Here is a 23367-nt window from a genome sequence, read left to right on the forward strand (position 1 = left end):
ACACTATAAATTACTTTAATTTTCCACTTGTGCCGAGTCTTCTCATCTCACCTCCAGTGATGTCATGTGTAATTCTGAAGCTTTCATAAAGCTTTAAATTGAAATGCTTTTTTATATATGGAGAAAGAGGTCTGGTGTGTAGTTTTAGTGTAAATTGGTGTAACAAGTTTTATAAGTTGGTTTGCCCTAATTTTCACTTGTGATATTTACAGCTTTCATAAGTAGTTTAATGTTCAGATAAACCAAAAGCAGCTCGTAGAGTCGGCACAATTAGCCTTCATGTTTCGTGTGCGCGCAATGAAACTTAATCTCTCAACTGTGACTTTTATGAATCAATTAAAAGTAATAAATAGCAGAGAATAGAGGGTGAGTAAGAGGATTAAAAGCTCATGCAAGGTGCCGTTGATGGTTTTTGGAGCCACTATGTACTTTAACCCGTTGGTGTTCGACTACTGTGAGAGGAGAGATGAGGATGGAACCCGTGTACTCCTCAGAAACACCCCCTCCTTATCAGTTTGATATATGTCAGACATTTTTTGGGCTTGGAGTCAGACAGTGGGACACATCCATCCATTTTAACTGCAGCACCAAAATGTCTGGAGAAATCAGGTCCTTCTCGGGCCAAGACCTCCAGGAGTGCTCCAGAGCACAACTCACACTGCCAGATATCGGTGATGAAGAGGGGAAGACGGAGGGGGATACACACATCATGTTTGGGCTACACATACACACACATGCATGTACACTCCAGACAGACAACAAGACAGACACTGCAAACACATACACACAGGAGACATATTTAGTTGAGACAGGCCAGATGTTTTATCTCAGTATGCATGTGTCAGTAGTGCTCCGCTCCCTCTGAGGAAGGAGTGTTAATCTCTGGAGCTGGAAGCTCACCGCCACCACTGCTGCGACTGGGACTGCTCTGATAAATCACACCATGATGACGACGGGTGGAGGGGTGTGGGTGCGGTTCTCATGTGTATATGATTTAGACCTGAAAAGCCACAAAAGGCCCTGCACACCGTAAGTCCCTGACAGACCTAATGTGACTTGACCCTCCTTCTGAAATTCAGTAATGAAATGTTATCTTTGCCTCGCTGTCCGTCTAAATATGACCGCTCATCATCATCAGCATATAAATCAAAAATAATGTCCATGTTTATTAGTAGTGCTGTTACTGTTACTATTGTGCGTCCTTTTCGCCCACATTTTTTCTTACGCTGGTAATTAAAGACCTTTAGTAGCATCAGTCGTTGCTTCGTTGCGTCGTGTGCTTTTCTTTTCTTGTTATGCTGAGCTGGTTCATTGATCAGTTGCTTAAATATTCTAAAAAATTCTCTGGCTACAGCTTCTCACACATGAAGATTTACTGCCTTTCTTTTCTAACCTTTGAGATTTGTGCTTTTGGGTTGGACAAAACAACCATTTGAAAAATTGTGATTAACCTGTTTCACCGATTCTGGCATGACATAGACACAAGTTACAAATAGTTATTTATGTATGACTAAACCTAAACCTTTAGTTGATCAGTTGAGCTGATCAAGATGAACAATTTTGATCATAGCTTAGTCATAATTTGTAAGCAGTAAACTTTGAGCTTTGAACTGTTGATCAGACAAAACAAGCAGATGTGCAAATGTCACCTCAGGCTCAGGAAAATTCTGCTGAATGTTTTTTTCACTGTTTCCAGATTAAAGACCAGACAATGAAATCTAATTGCTATTTGCAGCCCAGAGGTACTGTGATGTACAGCGCCCATCGATGTTATCAAAGTGTCTACTGTGGAGTTTGTCTTGAAGTTTTTTCTTTTCCTTGATCAGCACTTTCTCGCAGTGTGGGAGTGCAGGGACGGCTGTTGTTGAAAAACTTTGTGAACGCCAGCAGGGAGGAGTTTGACGCGGAGCTCGTGTTGCTTTGTAATGCGGTGCTCAGATAAGGGCAGCATCCACCAGGTCAGCCCCTGCCGGAGCCCTGCAGGATCAGAGGTCCCTTGCTGACCTGAAACTGTGATCACACAGGCTGTTTATTAGCTGACAGGAGCAATGTTGATTGATGGCTCGGCATTGTTCGCTGCTCGTTTGGCCGGTTGTTTCTCTCTGCTGTAAAGGTGGTGCTGGTTTTTGCGAGGTTTTGATCTGAGTTTCCTCGCTCCTCTGATCCTGTAATCTGCTTCCACTCCTCTGCATGTGTGCGCTTTCATCCCTGTGTGCATGTCTTCACACAGTGAGCTCTGTCTGTGGGCATGTTGTGTTAAAGTGCTTTTCAGAGATAAGACCCTCATTTGGTGCCACAGCAGAAGGGTGGAAGATGAAGGGAGTGAGAATAAAGCATCCCGTTTTCCTCCCTCTGTCTCTTTTTTTCTTCTACTCTCTTATCTTTACTCGTCTTTCATTTGTACCCCAGCAGTTTTCTCATTTTTCTCTCCGATTGATCTGTAGCAGAGAGAGTAAACTGCAGTGCACTTGCGAACTGTGGGAGAGTTTTGGTGTCAGTCTTCAGGTCGACAGCGATGGAGTATGGATGTCACATTGATGCTGGAGCACTCCATCACCCAGCAGCACCTCAGCCTTGGCAACTGGAGACAGAGGGAGAAAGTTGGATGTGACCTGAAGGAAGAATAGTGCATCGCTTTCCTAGAATGAATCACCCCTCCCCCCCCTCGCTGGTGTGTCTGAGCCAAAAATGAGAAAATCCCTCATTTTACTGTTAAATAAATATGTCTTTGAGTCATAAAATACTCTAAAGTAAAACTGTTGATTTTAATGTTCAGGCTCATTTCTTTCCACCAAACTAATTTTTTACTTTATCCATAGAAAATTTTTTGATTATGGCTGGTATGAAAGCGGTTCAAAAAATAAAGTCAGTAAAAACAGACTTTATACACTGTTTATACACTGCGCATGACAGTTCGAACTATTTTGTTCATTTTGAGCTTTAAACCAATGAAATAGCAGCAGTTCTTGTTTTTTCAGTTAAAAAATGGTTGAATGTCATTTCAATTTTTCATCCATATAAAGTTTTTTCTTACATGCAGTATATAACTTTCATAGTATGCCATACAGAAGAGAAACTTTCTGAGAAAAGACCTCCTCTATACCAGCTTGTACACCTCGGCATAGATGCTCAACAAAGGATGGTGTCACCCGAATCCATCACCCGGCACCCCTCTTACCTCTCTCTAAAAGTTTAGAAATATGACTGGCCTCAAACCACATGAGCCTATCATTCATCTCATTTAAATGTTCTCTGCAGTGTGTTGACTGATGGCCCTGATGGCGACCACAAGCTGAAATGTGCTGGGCTGACAATAAAGTTGTTATTTATGTTAGAGTTTTGAGCTCTTCAGACTATTTCCCCTCTGAATCCGCTGTGGCAGTAGGTGAAGTCGTGCCAGGAATTCCCACATAATTCACACACACACACACACAGGTGTGACAACAGACGGCCCTCTCGTTCTTACTTTTCCTCCTTTTCTTTTCTTTTGCTCTCTTGCCCAAACACTCCAGGGCTGTGATCTGCAGGAAAACACCCACTGTCCCCTTTGTCTGTGGTTTTGTCCTCTGCACTGCTCATCTCTGAATGCCTCCTCTTTAGCTTATCATCCCTTTGTAGAACACACAGAGCACGCATACTTATCTCCAATGGTGCAAAACACAAACAAACCGTCGCCCCGACGTGCTTGACGACCCACTTTATTTCCCTCAGTCAGAGGAGGCAGACATGAGACAGGACCACAAGTCTGATGCTGCCCAGAACTGAGGTGTCATCGCTGGGTTGGTGTTGTTGCAAACGGAGCAGAGATAAAACATAAAGATGCGAAAAGATACCTCTGCAGAGGGAACATGAGTAACAATCTTCCCCCTATGCGTGCACACACAGTCAATCATTTTTTTGTTTTGTAGACAATGTTGGTCATGATTATGCTTATCTACAGGGTGCTGAAATCCTCTGAAGACCATTTTTGTTTATTTCCTTGGGAGTTTCCAAAACATGCTGTGAGTGTTTGTCACCAGGATTGAGATGCTGCAGATAGCTCGGGCTGTACACGGATTAATCTTTGAAATTCCTACATCCAGTAATTAGCGTCATCCACTGCATGCACTCTGTGTCTGCTCCTGCTGTGGGTTTCCTCCCTGACTGCTGCACAAGAACTCTAATTTCCCATTAATATTATAATATATTTGAGGATATACTGAGTTTGTTTTGAATGTACCCAGAGGGTCTTGGCAAGTTAGCCTTAGTAATCCCACTGTTGTATCTCTGACACAAGACCAGAGCTCAGAGCTCTTTGTCATGTCTGTGTATTTGTCTTGCTCTGGGCTGTTCTGGTGATCCAAATTCTTTACACATCGTAGTGTCATGATAAAGACTTCCTCAACTTGTATTTGTGTTGCCTTACGTGGATTAAATGAAGCCTCCTGTTCTTTCTGCCAGGGTAAAGGTCAGATGCTGTATGGATCTGTGCTGAGGTCACCGCAGATCAGTCGTCATGTTTGTTTTGTCTCTCTTCTGTTTTTCTGGATGTAAGTTTAGCCAGCTTAAAGCCTGCGGTGTGGCGCAAGCGATCAGTAGAATGAGGTCCAGATTGCTGCATAGTCCATCGCATGCATGTTCATTTATGTCCTCATCGTAAAAGGCCCCTTATTCTGTCTAAACTGTAGGCATGACAGAAGAAACCCATGATTAAAATCTCCCACGTTTGTGATTTGTGTTTGTCTAACCTCAGTGAGCTGAGGTCCGGCATACCTGCATTATTGCTCGCCTTAAAGCCTTCACCTCCTGCAGGCCCACCATCAATCAGCACAGTGCCGGTTAGCGCTGTGCTGGATTAGTGCAGGTTTGACCCCCACCAGGTGTGTGCGACCTGTGTCGCTGTCTCACGTCTCAGGCCGCGGTGTCTTGTTCTCTGGTGCCTCCCTGCGAGTCCACCTGAGTAGAGGCTCAGTGTTCCACACACACTGAAAAAACCCAATCAGCTTTGATCCCACCCTGCGGCCTTTGGAAGTAAGTGGGGTCTAATCCCTAAAAAGCCTTAGAAAGACACAGAGGAATGCCTGGCGCACAGCTCACCATTCACCCAGGGATTAAAGTGAGAGGAGCTCAGCTTCACACAGTCATTTACTCCACCCACTTTATGTCAGTATATACGTGTGGGTTTGTGGTTTGTATGTGTGCAAATGTACATGTATGCAAGTTCTGTGTGCGTGCATGCATACACGCATACAGGGGTAAGATCCATTTAAAAACCTCAAGAAGGCTTTGGTAGCACTGCCAGAAAGCCAGTTTAATATTAGGCTGAATGTTAATTAGCAGCATTTGTTGCTAATAAAAGAGTTTTCAAAGCAGCAGGGGCTCCAAAGTGGCCAAATGATCCAAACAAATAAAAAAATCTGTCAAGAGAAATCCGCATGTTGATAAGATTATCCACAGTCCCAACACTTTAAGGCACTTTTTCTTCATGCATTTTATTTATCCCTTATTTTTTGAACCGTCTGACGTTATTGAAAATGTATGCAAAATAAAATCACCAAATTGTCTTTCTCTGCTTGTTAAACAATTACTCTTGTGTTAGGTTATTAAACAGAATCATTAATGTGGACAGCATAATTTTGTAAAATGATCCCTCGTGATATGATCCCACGGAAAAACCAATAAATTATAATCTTACTGAATTATATCCCAGCCCTGCTGCAAACCCTGCTGACAGTTTAAGCCAAGTACCTCTAATGAGGAACAAGAACATTACTTATTTTTGTGGTTAATTCCTTTTTCATTTGTAATGAAACAACCTTCTGTTCATTCGTCAGTCTGGAACCCGATGCAGTTTGCTAAACTTCTGTAGCTTAGAAATCAACAGCAGCTGATCACCGTCCCCTTTGATCACACCAACACTCCCCTGAACAGATTTTTTTGATACTCTATTGATCCTCGAAGGAGAAAGCTGAGAGCTGGAAACGCGAACCTGCTGCCTTTCATTATAATCTCATTTCCCGCAGCAGCAGGATTTTGTATGTCTACAAGAAATACTGAGTGTGGAGGCCCCGTCTGTCAGCACGCCGAGAGGAGGGATGCGGTAGTATCAGGTGGATGACGTGTGTTATTTAAACGCCTGTCGCAGATGATGGCAGTATCATGGTCAGTCTCAGTCTTTTTTTTCTTGTGTGTGTGCGTGTGTTTTGACAGGTGCACGGTTGCACAGAAATGATGTAAAGAGTGACGCTCAGGAGGCACGAAGTTGATGGCGAATACAGTGAGACAGCAGCTTGCAGCAGACTCATCAATCTCGCACTGAACCTGGAGTGTGGAGGGAGTGATGTTGATCCTGGCACTCTGCCACAGCTCTGAGAGCTCGCACATACGTACAACTGTTTGTATGTAATGGAGCGAAGGAGCATCAGTAGGTGGACCTCATATGAATTAATGGAAGAGATGTCAGTTTAGTTTAGCTTTTTTTTTCTTTACTCTTAGCTTGGATTATTTTTGGTATCCACTCCTCTTGGTTTTCTGAAATTTTAATGTCCTTCAACAAGCTCAGAAGCGTCTAAATGAGGAGTTTTGAGACTCTGCTGTTGAGTCAGGCCTACGCCTACATGAATAGACCGTATGTGACTCAGCCAGGTTCAGGACTTCTTCAAACACTCAGCATGTCAGACATTCAGACACGGGAGGCTGTGCTTTTATCAGCCAGACCTCCACGTCTGCTTTTCATTCATGCGTGAACGTTTTTGCTGTAAAGAAACCTAAAACGGCAGCAAATACTCAAAGAGATGGAACAGTGTCTCTGTAGTGATGCATCGCAAGAACCTGTGAACCGGAAAGGGTTCAGTATGCCGGAACAACTCGTTGTTAAAACGCATCATGCGGTCACATCTGAAGGGTAAATGTGCGGCTGACCAAGAGTTTGGTCTAGACCTGCTCTAATTGGAAAGTGTCATGAGATAACTTTTGTTGTGAATTGGCGCTATATAAATAAACTGAATTGAATTGAATTGTTGTGAATGGCCGTCGGAGGGCGTTGAATAATCGTTCCTAAGGTTGTGAACGTGCTTTCGGAAAGACTTGAAAGGTGTTCATGGATTGTGCACACGAAAACTAATGTGAAGGGTTGTGAGAAGAATGAAAAGGAAGAGGTTCAAATCCTGCTTATTTTTTTTCACCAGCGCACACCTTGTCAGATGCTGCGTTAAAGGTTATAGCTGACGTTATATTTCATTATCACCAAAATATACTGAATGTATCCTTATGGACTAACAAACATATTACATTTACTGCATATTCATCCTCATAAAACATTTGCAAGGAATATTTTGCAAATATTTTGTCCTGGCTAGAATTCCTCTTCTTCTTTCCTGCCTTTTGCTGAAGCGTTTCTTGATGTATTACCACCAACAGCTGTCAGCTCGTGGTATAGTGAGAAAACGGATTGTGTGAGACGTGCATGTACGCGTGTCCTCGTTTGTGTGCATGAGATTGAAACAAAACAGGAACTTGCTCTTATAAACATCGCTCCTTAGTGCCGCCGGTGGCAAACAAACTCCACAGGTTTTCTTTACATGGCAGCAAAGTGACGTGACCCCTTAAATTGTGACGGCACAAAGCTGTGGCGATGGGACGGCGTTCAGTAATCCGACGAGCACCTTGTTTGAAGCATAATGAAGCCTTAAATTTTGGTTGGTTTCATGGTTTAACTGGTATTAAATGCTTATATGGTCCGCACTGGACTGAGAGATTTTTATTACCCCACTGAGTTTCTGAAACCATTTCAAAATCCTATCATAGGGAACATCATTTCACACAATTCTTTTATTTTAACAACTGTTAAAATGAAAATAAACGGGCCTTTCTTGAAACTGCAAGACACAGATAGAGGGGGTTATTACTCAACAGTTTATGTTTCTACAGACTGTTTATATTGGCAGTCAAGCATATTACAATAACGAGGAAAATATCTGATGAGAAGATGTTGCAAATAAAAAATTCTTCTCACCGACTCCTCTGCGTCTGTCCCATTTCAGAGAATGTGGTGAAACAGTGGTCTATTCCAGTATGTTACATCCAACATTTTTCATCCCGACAAACCTCTGAGTAGGGCCGAATGCCTCCACAATGAAGTGGTCCAAACTTATGAAGGCAAAATGGAGATTAGGGTGTTATACGAGATGTCCCAAAGGAAAGTGCGAAATTAAATGATTTGTTACGGTGGATGAAATGGACAATGCTCTGCGAGAGAAGCTGAATCATGAGGAAAAGTGAAACAACAGTGAAGAAAGATTTGGCCTACTTCTTACCACACATGTCTGCTGCTCTCAGTTCGTTTATAGCCCTGCAGAGTGAGGCAGGTTTATGGTTTGCTATTGAAGCAGAATATTGTCCTGAGGGGAGATTGAATGGCTACAGTCTGGCAATCCGTCCTGGCTCTGGATGAACGGGTGCAGTCACTATCATGCAGTCATTGTGTTCGACTGGAGCTTTTGTGTTTGGTTGTCATGGATCCTGCTGTGGGTTGTCAGCAGGGACTTGATTGTTTTTAATGTTTACATGGGTGGTTAAGGAAAAGTGCAGATTATTGAAACTTTTTCTTAACAAGGCTCGCTCTCATGTGTGCTCACACACAAGTCACACAGCAGGAGGGAAATTACATTTGGCCTGATGTGGAAACAGACCTCTAAGCTGTAATAAGTGAGCGTCCAGCCTTAAAGTAAACCCACATAAACTGTGTGTTGGACTGGACGTGTCCTTCAAACACTCAGGGCAAAGGATTTACTCACGCAGCACAGAGTGTGTGTAGCAGAGGACAAGGGGCAGGATGTTTAGCTGAAGGTTTGTGGATTGGCCTGCACTCTGCTTGGCTGCAGCTGTGGGCAGAGTGCTGGAGCGCTTGTCATCCTCTGTATGTTAATGAACAGGGTCAGAGTCAACGGGATGCTGGCCAGGAATTCAGCTGCATGTTTTTGCAGAGAGCAGCAGTGTGTAAACTCCACTTCTCCACTGCCATTCCTGTTTCAGTTGGTCAGCTCGGCATCTTTTTATTGATTAGTCTTCACGACTCATTGTTTAGATAGTTTTCATCTTCTGAAACATTTTTACTGTGTCTCATCTTTCATTTTATTACAACTTGGGTCTTACTCAGTGTTGAGCAATAGTGCAGTTCTTAGAAACAATTTTCAGTGACTTTTATGAGTAATGATTAAGGGGTTGCAAATTTAAATTCAACGATTACATTACAGTTACCAATCCCAGTAATTCTGCATTACTTATAGACATTTTTGAGGTTGACTTGTTTGCTGTCTTTAACAGGAGTTGGACAGAGGGATGCGCTCGGTGGACATGTCAGTTGGTGCTCAAAGTTGGGGGAGGCAGCCTCATATTAAGATAGAAGCCTTTACTTAGGTGTCAGCCAGTTTTGGTCAAAGCTGGAGGATGTTCGAGGCCCGCAGGATTTGACCATCTTTCCTGTTGTTAGTAAGATTGTACTGCATTGTTAAAAGACAGTTTGAGATAAGTTGTTATTGTCTTAGTGCTTCTTGAGCCCTTCAGACTTTGTTATAGCAATGTTGTTGTGTTCTCAGCAACTACTTTGGCAAGTGCTTTTATGTCATAACCAACAGAAATGATGGCCAAATACTGTCAAACTCAAGTTTTAATTTATAGAAGAATTATCCTTTAAAGAAAAAGCAGCCTCACGCAACATTGATAGGGTTGTCTGACTTTAGTCACAAATGCTTACAAAATGTTCAGCATCTTCGTGCAGCACGCATGATATTCAAACAGCAGTAAATTAACGTGTTATAGAACATGTGTGTGTGTGGTGGAGTAATTCTGGCGTGTGGCTTAATTAATGCGGTGTGTAGAGAGTGTTTTTTTATGGAAGGGTCACAGACGAGACGGACCCCTCCCTGCCACACTAAAGCTGCAGCAGAGCAGAGTGTGTCGTTTCATCTCGTCACGTCCTCGTGTGCAGCTGTGGAGTCCTGTTTTCCCTGGTTTCTCTTGCGACCACACGTGAAGACGGTGATGGAGAGGGTTGCACACCACTGGATAAGATGCCAATCGAGGTCACACGACGAGAGAGCGACGCCAAGGAAGAGTTTACAAAGCAGCTTTTATTTGGGTCAGCCGGGGTCATGAGGGAGGAGCCGGTTTCATCAGGCTTCTGTGTTATTGTGTCCCTCTTAATAAAAGTGAAGGGTGTTAGCCCCATCGTCAGCCTCGGCCACAGGCTTTTATTAGACATCTGCTGCTTTCAAGTGGAGGAAATGTTTAAAGACTGGCGGGTGGATTTGCAACCTCTCCCAACCACATACTATCTCAGATCAGCACACTGCAATCCGACAGATGTAACCAGCACTAATTTTAGTCACTTTACACAGACCACAACATTTTTTTGTTTCATGGCACAGAGAAAATTGTTTCCATTTTGCCATATGCTTTTGATTTTTGTTTTTGGATTCTACTGGGACAAAAGAGTTATTCCATTTTTAAATTCACTTAGAATTCTTGGGTTTTTATTCTCTCAAATTTGTGTAAACACCAGATGTTCTTTCTGTATTGTGGCGCCTTCTTTGAATGCAGACTGCCTCATGAGCTGGTTTGTGGTCGCTCGGTCAACGTGTGGCCCATTGATGACTAATAGCCACCTGGGCTTGTGATAAAAGGAGTGACCATCACCACACTGATACACCCCAAAACAAGCGGTAAAAACAAGCAGGGGAGGCAGGTGCTCTTCTCAGTCATTAGAGCTGACGGTGGTGAGTGATTATGAAACAAAACTCAATTTCCCTGTAATTAGTAACTACAAGTGCCTTGAAGGGATTCTCCACAGTCTGGACCAGACCTCTGTGGGGTAGACAGTTGTGGGTCTCTCTTGATGAAACCTTCTGGAAAATTCAATAAGCAGGAAGCGTGACAGGAGGGAGGAAGGGAGGGGAGGTTATGGGTGTGGATTGCTGTATCCTGTGCAGTGTCCTGAGACGTCTAACCCACACCTGTCTGTGCCCAGCGAGGCCAGTTTTTTGCCCCAAAATGCCAATGGGAGCATATGTCTTTAGGCCACACAAACTTCTCTGTCAGCAGACTGCAGTCACCCCACTAGTCAGGCCATTCAGCCCGGCGCTGCTCTGTAATTACACACCACCGCCTACTGTGGAGGGAGCGGGAGGGGGCAGCCAGACTGAGATGCAGACCCCATCACTGCCATCAGCATCACTGCAGGCATGTGCTGGAAAAACAGAGAGAGTGAGAGAGAGGGACGATGAGGTAAAGACAGCCCTGTCTGGGACAGAGAGGCGGGGGGAGAGGCGGGAGACCCTCCTCCTTCCTGTGAAAGATTAGAGGCTGTGTGTGCGAGCACATCTGGATGGCCTGGACGAGCTGAAAGGACTGATGTGAGAATCTGCCGAGCCAGAAGTGGAGAAAATTTGTGAAACGACGCTGCTGGTTGCACTGAACTGTCTTCTGCAGAGCTTATCTTTTTTTGTGTTCATGTGTTTGTGCAACATGCCGGAAAATATCTATAATATCTGTACACATTATGCTTTTTAAAAAACCTCTAGTCAACAGCTGTAGTAGGTTTAGCAAGATTTAGCACTTGTCTCACGTGTCTCAAGGAGATCAAATCGGACGCAACTGGACTTGGTTGTATGTCTTTGAAGACATCCTCTCATCCAAGAGGCTTCATCAGTTCATGTTTATCAAGATTAGACTAGGCCAGTCAGTTTTCTGATTTTCATACTATTTTAAATTTTGTAAATATTGTCTTTGAATTTTGAATTATATTATTAAAGTACACTACTAAAGTAAAATTATTGACTATGAAACTACTCTAAAACGTACAAGTACATAAATCGTCACCCTTTGTGGGGGCTGATGGAGGTCTAGCCCTGTGGAGGGTGTAGTTATGGTTGTGTGGCCAGTGTGTGCTGCCCTACGCTGCCTTGGCATAAGTGTCTGTGCTGATTGATGAAGTGAGAGGTGTGTGTATGAGGTGACAGCCTCTCTGACCCCGCACACTCTCACCTCGGGGTCCTGCAGGCTGTAGAATAGTTTCGTTTGCAGCCGGTCTTTGCAACACCTCAGCTACACTTGTAAAACAGAGCAGATGTAGACCGGCTGCCTTAATGCACTTGTTTTCATCTTAAACGCAGTGTGGCGGATTCGGTTTCACTCTGTTTACATTTTCCTCTGGGATCAATTATCTGACCAATTGCTGCAGCAAGGCCACACGTCCCTCTCACCTGTAATTGCAGCTGAACCTGTCCGGTGTGTGGGCTGCTCCGCGAGAGGTGGGGAGGGGGGCAGAATAGCAATTCCAACGGAAGGAAATGATGAAGTGAGTCCCACCCTTTAAGGCAGTCACCTAATAAAAGAGACCTGTGACCCTGGGAAAATTCAATAAACACTGGGGTTCAGGTGCAGGTTTTGCTCTGGGCAGAGCACCAAGCCTTGATGACGAGAGCAGTCAGCCGTATGGGAGGTGGAAGCTGCTAATTAGTCTGCTTTAACACTAATAGAGGCTGAGTTTGATTTGAGATGACCATCAATGAAAAAGCTAGTTCAGCAAGCTGTTTAGAAGAGAGTGATGCACCCATCCATCTTTTTCTCTAGCTGCTGATTACACTGATTTGAAACCAGGGTTTCAAACCAACCAAGTTTCCCAGAGTCCAAACTGATGTCTTCACAGCGCTTCATTTGTCCAACCAGCGGTCCAAAAGACAAAGACTCTTCATTATCTATCATAAATGACAAAGGCAATGGCAAATCCTTACAGAACTGGGAACTGGAAGGAGCTTGAAAAATGACTGAAACAATCGACTAAGTGATTAATCGACTAATCATTTGCACCTCTGATCTGCATGCCCACATAGCGCTGACTGACTCGGATGAAGACTCAGGATTCGAGTCAGAGATGCACTGTGTGTTACACACTTTGCTCTGTGAAAAAATAGTGGACTCAGTTTGAACATGAACAGGATGATATTCGACACATGCTGTGCTCCACCTGATCAGACAGCATGATGTTAAAGTAACTGATTCTTGTTTAGGTTCTAGTGGCTGGCACATATTAACTACACTGAAGGCTGGAGATCAAAACGCAACAGAACGTCCTGCACTAAGCTGCTCAGATATTCCCACAGTGTTAAATTCTTTTGCTTGTGGTATTTTGTTTTCAAACTGATTTGTTTGGAACTGAATTTCTTACAGTTGTTTTTTTGGAAAAGGAGTATTGGACAGGGACAGAGAGAAAGAGAGGAGAAGGTGGAAGCAGGAGAGAAGCACAACATAAAACAAAACCGGGCCTGGATCACCTCAGTTTTTCTCTTTATGACTCAAAAATAGACAGAGAAACTGCCCACTCAGCAACACTCTAAGCCACCTTGTTCAGGTTGGCTTACAGTGTTGAGTGTGTGGGTGTGTGTTTATGCCATAGGCAACTCTGGGGACATATTGTCCAACTGAGCACCAAAGCCATGTTTCCGATATGGGAGAAAGCTGATTTTTGGGTCAGTGGGTAAGGGTTAGGGTTAGGCAAAGTCGTGCTTATTCATTGTGTGTGTGTGTGTGTGTGTGTGTGTGTGTCTAAAGGCAGCAGCAGCAGCAGCAGTTCAGTCCCAGGTGGTGCAGAGACAGAGACAAACGCCTCCCCTGGCTGGTTGTCAGCACCTGGTCACTAATGATGCTGCAGCGCTGAGCTCAGCTAATTGACCAGACAGAGATGGATCAGGACCTTGCGCTCTACTGTGTCCGCTCGGTTCGCTGCACTGTGTGTGCGCGTATGTGTGTGTGTTTTGATGTTTGTGTTCACATCTACTGCCAGGCCCTGTGATGCATCAGCTCACAGGAAGCGCAGACTTTGAGATAACACAGTTAGACTCAAGGAAACAGCGCAGACGAGCCTTTATAGGTTGTGCAACACAGTATCTGCTTCAGCCTTATCTTCGTATATTCACTCACCATCTGCTGCAGACGACATGAGCGGACAACGAGAGTCTCACTCGTACATTCATAAAACTCCTTAAGACCTGTCTGTCTGCAAACTGCTGAATCTCTTTCTGCAGAAGCACAGAGCAAATAAACCTCAGTAGGTGATGAGCATGGAGGATCACGCAGTCAGTGCAGCTGAGTGTGAGATGTGTGTTTAAGGACTCTGGTTGGCAGCGCTAACTGGGCTCTTAGCATGAGGGCTCTGGTTTATTTTCACTGGGAGAGTATCACTGAAAGAATGACCTTGGCCCATTAATAATACAGCCAGTGTGTGTGCATGTGTGTGTTTGTCACATGCACATTTTCTCTCTCTCTCTCGCACACACACACACAGATAAAACACTACACGAGAGCGCACACACACCTTAGTTTGTAGAGCGAGACGTGCAGCTGCAGTCCTGTTTGTTGTACCCTTGGCTCTCACTCTGGTGGTACCAGTAGAGCTCCAAGTGGGTGTTCAAGGGCCAATAATAATAGCTTTGGAATAAACCTGCCACAATAACATTCTAATTATATAATACTGACAGATTGTTCATGCTTTTGTGGAATCCAAATTAAAAATGTCGTGTTCTCTTTGAGTGCAGTCAGTTCGGACTGAGGGCTTCTCCCTTCACACTTGGCATGGATGTGTCTGCTGTTGGCTCACAAACACGGTCTGTTACCAGGGCAGGCTACCATTCACACTCCTTCTGTCCATGTTGTTGTGTCTCACAACTTTTTGAAAAGTTTTTTTTTTTTTTTTTTATTTGAAGTTGCATCCAGTTCGCAAACAGTCGTTTCAGTCTTCACATATGTATTCTCCATCTATCAGCAAGTGCAGTTTTCCCATAAATGATCCAGTGTGAGTAAGGAAGTGAAATAGAGTTATAACTTTCAGCACCTCATGTGAACTGCAGCTTGTCTCAGCTGTATCTGGACAATGTTTGGATACAAGATACAGTCAGCATAGTATCGATGAGTTGCACAATGAATATTTAACTTAAGCAAACTTATATCCATTATATTATAGCTAAACTACACTGACATGTCAGTATTTTCTTTTAATTTGAGAGGCTAGTGCTCAGTTTACTCACCTTCAGTGTTTTTCATTTATTCAACCCGCGAGTTACGTGCAGCGGAAGAAACACAGGAGAGGAACAGGCCCTGTCAGGGTTTCATCTGAGGCCCGCAGGTCTACATGTGTGACTTGGCAGACCTCTTGCTCAGATTTGTGCAAACGATTTTGTTGGTCTGTCTAACCTTAGCCCCTGGCTGCAGGCTCTGTACATCTGTATGCTGTAAGACCTTCTCTCTTTTGGCTACCTGCAGAGCTCCATAATAAACTTAATTTAGAAAAATGATGTCTGAAATAGGTTTTCTGCAAAAACTGATTTTCTTTTAAGAAGACACCCAGTGAGCTGCAGCTACAAAATACACTTCTACACCACATTCGGTGTGTATCACAATTTGCTTGAGCACAAACGATCCCTTACGCAAACTCATTTTGAAATAGAAAGAGATAATCTTCTCACTGTGACCTACGCTCATATCTTCCTCCTTCTTCTGTGAGATTATTGCGCCAGCAGGGTGTTTGTAAACAAATTCCTGAACTCTGTGTGTGTGTGTGCGTGTGTGTGAAAGAGAAAGAGAGAGAGAAAAGTAGAGCGAGAGAAAGGGCTGATGTCAGGACGGCCTCTGGTCTGCTGAACTCTCTGCGGGGGTATCCCTCTAATGAAGAGCTCTGACTCAGTCACTGATTGTGGCCCAGTGCAACATGGGGTCAAAGGGTCAAATACATTCACACATTTCTTTGACACCCCTCCACCCTCCTCACCCCCCCACTGGGGCAATTAGCCCACTGAGAACAAAGTGTAGATACAATGAGCCATGTCCATCAGGGGGGCATTCATTTACTGTGATAATGTTATTGTTGGCCAAGAGAGCGATGGATCACACTCGAGGCATTTAAGTCACCGAGGCCTGCACACACACACAGTGCAGACCTCGTAGGTAACAGACACCGTCACAGGAGATGCAGAAGAAAAGAGGGTTCTCGCAGGGTTCTTTTTATTTTATTTTTTGTCTTTCGAAACCGAGAGAGCGAAAATGTGTGGAAGGTGTGTGTGGGGGAGACAGTTGTCCATGTGCCAAAGCTGGCTTAATGCTTCATACAATAACTGGAGTGCGGGTGAGGGGATCTTGGCGCTTGAACGTTCTTTAGTCTAGAGGGAGAAGAGGTGCCGTTAGGGGTGAGAGCTAGATTTCCTGTCCAGAGTCCCCCTTTGTAATTGAATGCAGCCATCTACATGAGCCAGACTCCAGAGAAAACGTCCCCGGCATGTGCGTGTACACACTCACACGCACGCACACACACGCACACACACACACACACACACCCCTCTTTGTCTTCTGCAGCCTTATGGACTGAAGCACAGTACAGACAAGTGAGGAGCAGATCAAAGCGTGTGTTCTCATCATTTGTGTGAAGTTTAGATAGTTATGGAAATGTGGAAGAGTTTTCTGCACTCTAGAGCGCTTGCCATAATATTTCAGTCTCAGGTCTTGCATGGTTTAAATCCATCTACACTTGTAATCCTCTGAGAACCCAAAACAGTGAAATCATGAGCACAAAGGTTGAGGAGGGGGAATTATTGGAGCAGTCTCAGTTTCCCCTAAACCATGTGTTCTGTATACTTTTCATACTCTTCCTTTGCCCTCTCCCCCTCTTTGGATAATCACTAAACCCGTTATGCTTTCCTGTCTTAAGTTCCCAAACGTTTATTTTTCCTCGTGACAATAAGCCCTCCATTTTCCTTTTCTGGGTCTGTGGTGGATAGAGACGGATCATGACATGTGATGTTACAATAAGTGGGGCTGTTTAAGAAGAATACCACTCTCCTGCTCCGGCGTGGTGCTGCAGGTGCTATTTCATGGCTTCTTTTTAGTATAGCTCTTGGCTGCGGCTGCTGGCCACTGACCGGCAAAGCCGTGCTTCCTGGTGGCTAATGAGGTGCTGAACCCAGCCTCTTGTTTGCATCAGGAGCACCTGGGCTGACCAGAGCCAGACCAGGCCAGACAAAGGAGTCAGTCTAGCATTTCCACAAGGGTCTGCCCATTCAAAACATCCAGAACCCAGGGACCCAAACTCCCACACTTCATAAAATGAAGGCAAGACAGAATGCAAGCCGAGACTACCCATTCTCTCCACACAAGGAAACTATTGTGTCTTTACACGCCCTCTCTCAGACTTTGCGATTTTATACTTCATGAATTAACAAGGCAAAAGGAAAGCAACTTGGCAAAAACGCAGTATGCGCACTGTTTGTATCTTGGAAATGTAACCGAGACAAAAGCTGCAACTGTTTCTGAAGATTTTCATATCGTCTTCTCTACAACCGGTCAGCCTTTTGTCAGCTCTTTCAGGCTGATAGTAAGAAGTTCAGCTGCAGGATAGCAACCCACTGCACAGTCTGTCGGACTTCCATATCTTTTGGGCTGATGACATGACATTAAACACACGATGACTTCTTGACTCCTGCTGTGTATTAATGAGTATTTGCAAGTTGGATCAGTTGAGACTTGGAAACATTTTACTTGCTTCTTTTTCTTCAGTCTATTCCATTTTTTTCCTGTTGTCTGTCCAGACCTCTGACTGCCCTCCACAGTCATTGCTCAATTGCCACTGGGACCTGTGGGCCCCAAAAACATCATAACAATATAACACGAGTATGTAAACAGTTGATTCAACTCACCACAACTACCAGCCAGAACAGTAATATTCAACAATTTCTCAAAGTTCTAGAGAAAGGTTGTGGTCATGGCAAACAAACTATGGTTAAGGTTGGGCAAGTAAAACAATCAGTTAAGGATGAGGGAGAGAATGATTGTGGTCTCAGGCTTTGTAAAGGCCAGATATCCATCCATAAAATGTCATAAAATTGTGAAAAATGCCCATTATAATTTCCCAGAACTCAAATGTCAGTTCAGAATGCTTTTTTACATGTAAGAACAAGAAGCAGAAAGTCTTCTGAGTAGCTGAAACCAGAGAATCGTTGATGTTTTAGCTTAAAAACTTAAAATTTAACTGACTAATCCTCAGCTCTAATGTCATCAGCATATTGCATTTAATGTTTGACTTAATTCTCATTAACTTTGATTGACAGCTAGATACTGGAGAAAATTTGGGACGGTGAAGCCCACCATTTCATCCCCAAGTTGCGTGCGAATGGAAATAGAAACTTTCATAGCAAACGATGGTTTTCAAAATCAAGAAATCACTAAAACTTTTGTGTGTGTGTCTTGATCTTCCATTACAGATGCAGGGAACCAGCTTGTAGCTCAAGAGGCAGTGAGGAAACCATCCACGCTACGCCGCCCGCCTGCTCGCACTGGAGAGCCCGTCTCCAGTAAGAACACATGCCCACTTACAACGCAGTGACATTTGGTTTACACAAACATGTTTAAATATATTATTTCTCTTTTTTTATTAGATTGTCTCAACTGCAGTCGAATCACAGCTTTTAGCGACAGGCTGAGCTCACTGGAGGCGAAGGTACTGACTGTATTCATTCGGCCGCAGTATCCGAATCGCTGAGAAATATGATATTGTTCGTAATTGCTCACACTTGTTTCCTGCGCCAGGTCCAGTTACTCACTGCTCCGGCCACCGTTTCACATCGCCACCTTCAGGGTAAAGGAGGAAGTGCACCAGAGGCCACATTACTGATGGGGGCTGTGCCCGCTCAGGGAGCTCCTGGTGAGCAGGGACCTGCAGGTATATCATTCTGTCATGCATGAATAAGTTTTAAGTTAAAAAATACTGCATGTTTCCGTTCAGTGGAGTCCAGGGTTTTGTGTTTTGATAATTGAGTCAGAAATCACTCCTTGCGACTTTTTTCTCTGCAAGCTACTACTCTTTCTGTGCCTTCTACCTGCTCACCTCTGCTCATATTTCCTCCACTGCACACACACACACACACATTCATTTCCTTTTAGCAAAAGTAAGAGCCCAGTTGTCTGTGCTGCTCACTTACAGCGCTCTGTACGGAAAGCGAACACTTGGAGTATGAAAGTCCTCTTCTTTCCTGGAGTCGAGCCCAGCGCTGACTGCAGCTAAAAGTTCACTAACTCTGCTGCACTGTCAGAAGATGTTTATAAAGTATATTGGCTAAATTGAAATGATGACCCCAGTGAGAATGGGTACTGTCTACAGTATGGCTGTGTCCGAAATCACTTATGCGGCAGTGCAGAACAAGAATTTGACGTGTATAGTCAGTGGAGACTCCTTTAATAAAGAGAGCCTTCATAGCATCATTATAGCCAGAGCTCTGCACTCAACCAGAACTAATTTTAAGAAATCAATTGTCTTGGTCAAAATCAGTGAATCGCTCATTTAAAAAATAAGAAAACTCTGGAAATATCTCATATTTTGGAAGAGAAATTTACATCAGCCCTAGCAATGACATAAACATGGTCATGTTTCATTACTTAGATGGAGTTTAGAGAGTTTCCAGGTAGTTGGTGCACAGATATTTCCACAGATCTACACATCTCAACCTCCTCTCTGATTTCATTACAGGTCCTCAGGGTGAAAAGGGAAGAGATGGGCTTCCGGGCAGAGACGGTAAAGTGTGACCATAGTTGCCTTTTGGTTTGTGTAAAACCTTTTAAGAAGTAAACCAGTTGAGGCTTTGCGATTACTCATGACTATTTCCTCCTCTTAGGGAAGCCAGGGTCTCGAGGGCCACCAGGTCCCGCCGGGCCTCGGGGGGATGCCGGGTCAAGGGGGCCATCTGGATCCCCAGGGTTGAAGGGATCCTCAGGACCTGCAGGTAAGAAAAGACTGAAGGTAGAAATACGCACAGCTCACCCGTAGCGGACAATTGTGAGGCGAGAGAAACAAATGAACCTTGTCTTACGAGATGTTGACACAGTTTGTCAATAAGCATGTTGTAAAGGGGGTGTCACTGAGAAAAACGCTGCATGCTTGCTGGTCCACTTAACCTATTGTCTGTTGAACAAGACATTTGAAAGGCTCACTATTGACAGAAGAAGTGTAAAGACAACAGTGGAAAAATCAGAGAGCTCTCCAACAAAAGCCTTTTCCCGTGATGTCCTACTCCAGAGTGTTTGTCTTTCTCTTAAACCACTCGGTCAACCCACAGAGCAGTGGTGAATATCAACACGTTGCTGTCGCCCCTGAGGCCTGCTGGTAACTTGCTGGAATTTGCGCATTTTGTTGGTCGGCTTTTAAAATCATATTTTTCTAAAAGTGCTGCGTTCGATGGCCGTTTGTTTTCAGATTACGTATAACATAAGCTGGTGCACATGGTCGCCGAACCAGAACAAACTCTGAGTCATAAATCTATTCTGTGCGTTCAGAGCTCACTGGTTATGTACAAATAATAAATAACCTGTTGGGAGAAAAAAAATATGAATAAACAGGCAGCTGTGAGTAAGCAAATGGTGGTGTGAGTGTGCCACAACATCTGCTCTCGCTATAGGCTGTTATTCCTCTGCTCTGGATCATGAAGGGAGTGCCTCTGCTTTCAGGCTAACATATGACCCCCGCTCTGTGCCTGCTGCTAGGTAAAGATGAGATTTAGAGCAAAAGTTAAACTACAACCCCACTTTCTGAGAAGCGCCATGTGACTTCAATCTGAAATGAACATGAGCTATATATACACAAATCCCAGGTCCTTATGATTTCCATATGCTTGTGGTGTTATTGTTTTTTCAATCTCCATTACTTCATAAGTGCCCAAAACCAGCGCTGCGTCTTGCATCCAAAGTTATGTTTTCCTTGTTGTGCTGATATTTTATTTTTTCATTTTAAAAAGGAAAATAAACACAGGACTGGAATGCGTTTCGGTGTCAAGGAAAATGCAGACAAATGTGCTCTTGAGCCGAGGTTATGGGAAAGATGGGATAGAAGCGCACTGTTGGGAAAAGTGATATTGTACAATTTGAAGAGTCCTGAGACGTTACAGGACAGTTGTATAGCAAACTTTGACTCATATTTTGACACACTGTCCCCCCGGCTGCTCTAAGGGACCATTATTCTGCAGGGGAAAAAAGAAAATATTTTTCCCACTGTGTCACATTTGAGCGTAATGGACCGCTCTGTTTGACTATTTGGAACCACTGTGCCGCAGATTGAAGCTTACAGTCTCCCCGATGCAGCCAAAATACGGCCGGTTTATGCTGCAGTGTTTACCAAGGCCCACAGAGTATCAAATCAGAGCTGTAATAACATCACTTTGCAAAGCAGTAATTAGTGGACTGTCATTATCAGTTGCATCGGTATATAAACAGAGAGGTGTTGAGTTTGGGTCTGTCCTGTTGGCAAGAAGTGGTGTTTAGGGGGCAGCATTACCTCAGGAGAGACCAAACAGTGAGGTCAGATTCAGTTGTGGCGGTGCTTTTTTTTCCACCTTCATAAAATCTGACTTGGGGAGGTGGTGGAGGAGGAGGGATGCTTTCACTTACCGGCCCATATGGAGCAGCTACAGGCTGTTACCGACACACATGTACAAAAGTTAGCGGTGAGTCTGCAAGGAACATTTAATTTGCTATGAACCAGTGCCAGTAACACTTTGCAGAGTTTAATGGTGTTTATTTGAGCTTTCCCATGCCCCTGAGTATGGTTCCCAGCACCGGACCATTAAACACCCTCCCCCTGTTAATCACATAGAAACAAAGTCACAGTCAGAGTCATACACTTCTCCTCCGCTGTCCAGCTGCTGATTTTACTCCACATGTGCGCACACACACACACACACACACACACTCCTGCTAGACTGTGTTAGGTTGTGTCATTCAGCCCTTTATCTGATCTATGTCCTGTCTGGTCTCTGTCATAGTTTAACCTTTTTTCATCACATCACCCACAGTCATTTATCATTATCTTTAAAGATCATATTTTGCTATGGCATACCTCATGTCTCTCACCGCCGTGATGTTTCTTTCCTCCCTCCTCTCAGGCCCCCGTGGTCCACCAGGACTCCCAGGAGAGAGAGGTCTACCAGGCCCGCCTGGCCCTCCAGGTCCTCCAGGGCCAGCCAGTGCCTACATCCCAGAGCCAGACCACAGTAAGACCTTGGACAACTAGGAGACTTCCTACAGTCACTCTGACACAAAGTCCACACTACATAGTTAAAAGTGCTAAAGAAAATAACTGAACAAGGAAGTAGAGGCAGGCGTATAATCTTTTCTTATTCCACAAATTCTTCTTCCTTGTCAAAAGGAAGAGCTCAGTACATTATGCTCGCTGTGGCTCATGCAGCCTTGCCCCATTAGCTTCAAGTAGAGATGAAGTGTGACCTTCACAGGTCTTTTACACTCACTTCTCCGTGATTCCACAGTCTCAATATTTTTCATTTTCAAACTCATCGTCTTCAGCAAGCACTGACTCGCTTGAGGCAAGTCATCAGGCTTCATGCAGCTCCATCTGGAGTCTCAGAAGGCTTTATAAACTTTTTAATGTATACAAAAGTGCTCCTCGAGACCCGTGGACACACATAGAAATCTGCACACTTTTCCTTGTAATGTGTCATCTTGCTGTAACAAAGTCGGTTTGCTATGGACCCAGCACGAGTGTACTTACTCTAATTCAGTGAAAACCCTTGTTCTCATGCAGGGTCATTTAGGTTTTACAGACTTCTAGCTTGACTCTTGAAACTGCTGATATCCACATGTATTCAGCAGCCTCACAGACATGTTCTCTCCTGCTGTGTGAGAGCTCTCACAGGTTTTAGGACTAATGATAAACAAAGGAAACAAAGAGAATGAGAAACAGACAGGATGGTTGTAATCCTTTAACTGCTACTTGCTCCTTAATGTCTATCGGCCAAGTAGAACAGGATCAAAGAGTATTAAATGGAGGCAGAGACAATCAGAAGTTGACACAGACTTCACATGCTGGGATGAGAACCTGTCCATCACTGATGTCACCCAACAACTTCCAGATGTAGGCCACCAGTCAGACAGCTGAATGGGAATGCGAGAGACAGATGGGAGGCCTGCAACAGCTCATTCAAGGTCAACACATCAGTGGGTTTTATGTGTGGATATGGTGGTGAAACAAAGTATGCAGCACACAGATTTGTAAGCTCTGGGTTCCTGTGTGGAGAAAGCTGTGGGTACGTTAAGGTTGGCATGATGATCTCTGAGACTGTGAGCCATTTCTTTCACATCAAAGTAACAGTCGGGGACATGAGGTGGGGGTTCTGTGCTGAGCTTCCTTTGGAAAACACTGGCTTATTTGGCTTTTACGTCTGCATCAGGAGGTTGGAATTCCCTTCTGCAGAACAGGAGGACTGTTAGTACACGTTTAGCCACAGATCCCAGAGCGTAGGAAATGAAGAGAGCATGAAGGAATAGACAGAGAGAGAGAGAGAGAGA

The 23367-nt window shown here is 44.1% G+C and overlaps 1 protein-coding gene across 2 annotated transcripts in view; it reads left to right on the forward strand.

Annotated features, from left to right (window-relative positions):
* emid1 (EMI domain containing 1) overlaps positions 1–23367 on the forward strand; it is a 51517-nt gene that overhangs the window by 20765 nt on the left and 7385 nt on the right. For both annotated transcript variants that reach the window (XM_046387406.1, XM_046387407.1), the window contains 6 exons: positions 18282–18371; positions 18456–18517; positions 18607–18739; positions 19544–19588; positions 19689–19796; positions 21948–22055. In XM_046387406.1, the coding sequence (XP_046243362.1) occupies positions 18282–18371; positions 18456–18517; positions 18607–18739; positions 19544–19588; positions 19689–19796; positions 21948–22055 (546 nt within the window). The remainder of the gene's footprint in view (positions 1–18281; positions 18372–18455; positions 18518–18606; positions 18740–19543; positions 19589–19688; positions 19797–21947; positions 22056–23367) is intronic.

The sequence above is a fragment of the Scatophagus argus genome, chromosome 4 (genome assembly GCF_020382885.2).
Source record: "Scatophagus argus isolate fScaArg1 chromosome 4, fScaArg1.pri, whole genome shotgun sequence".
Lineage (NCBI taxonomy): Eukaryota > Metazoa > Chordata > Actinopteri > Scatophagidae > Scatophagus > Scatophagus argus.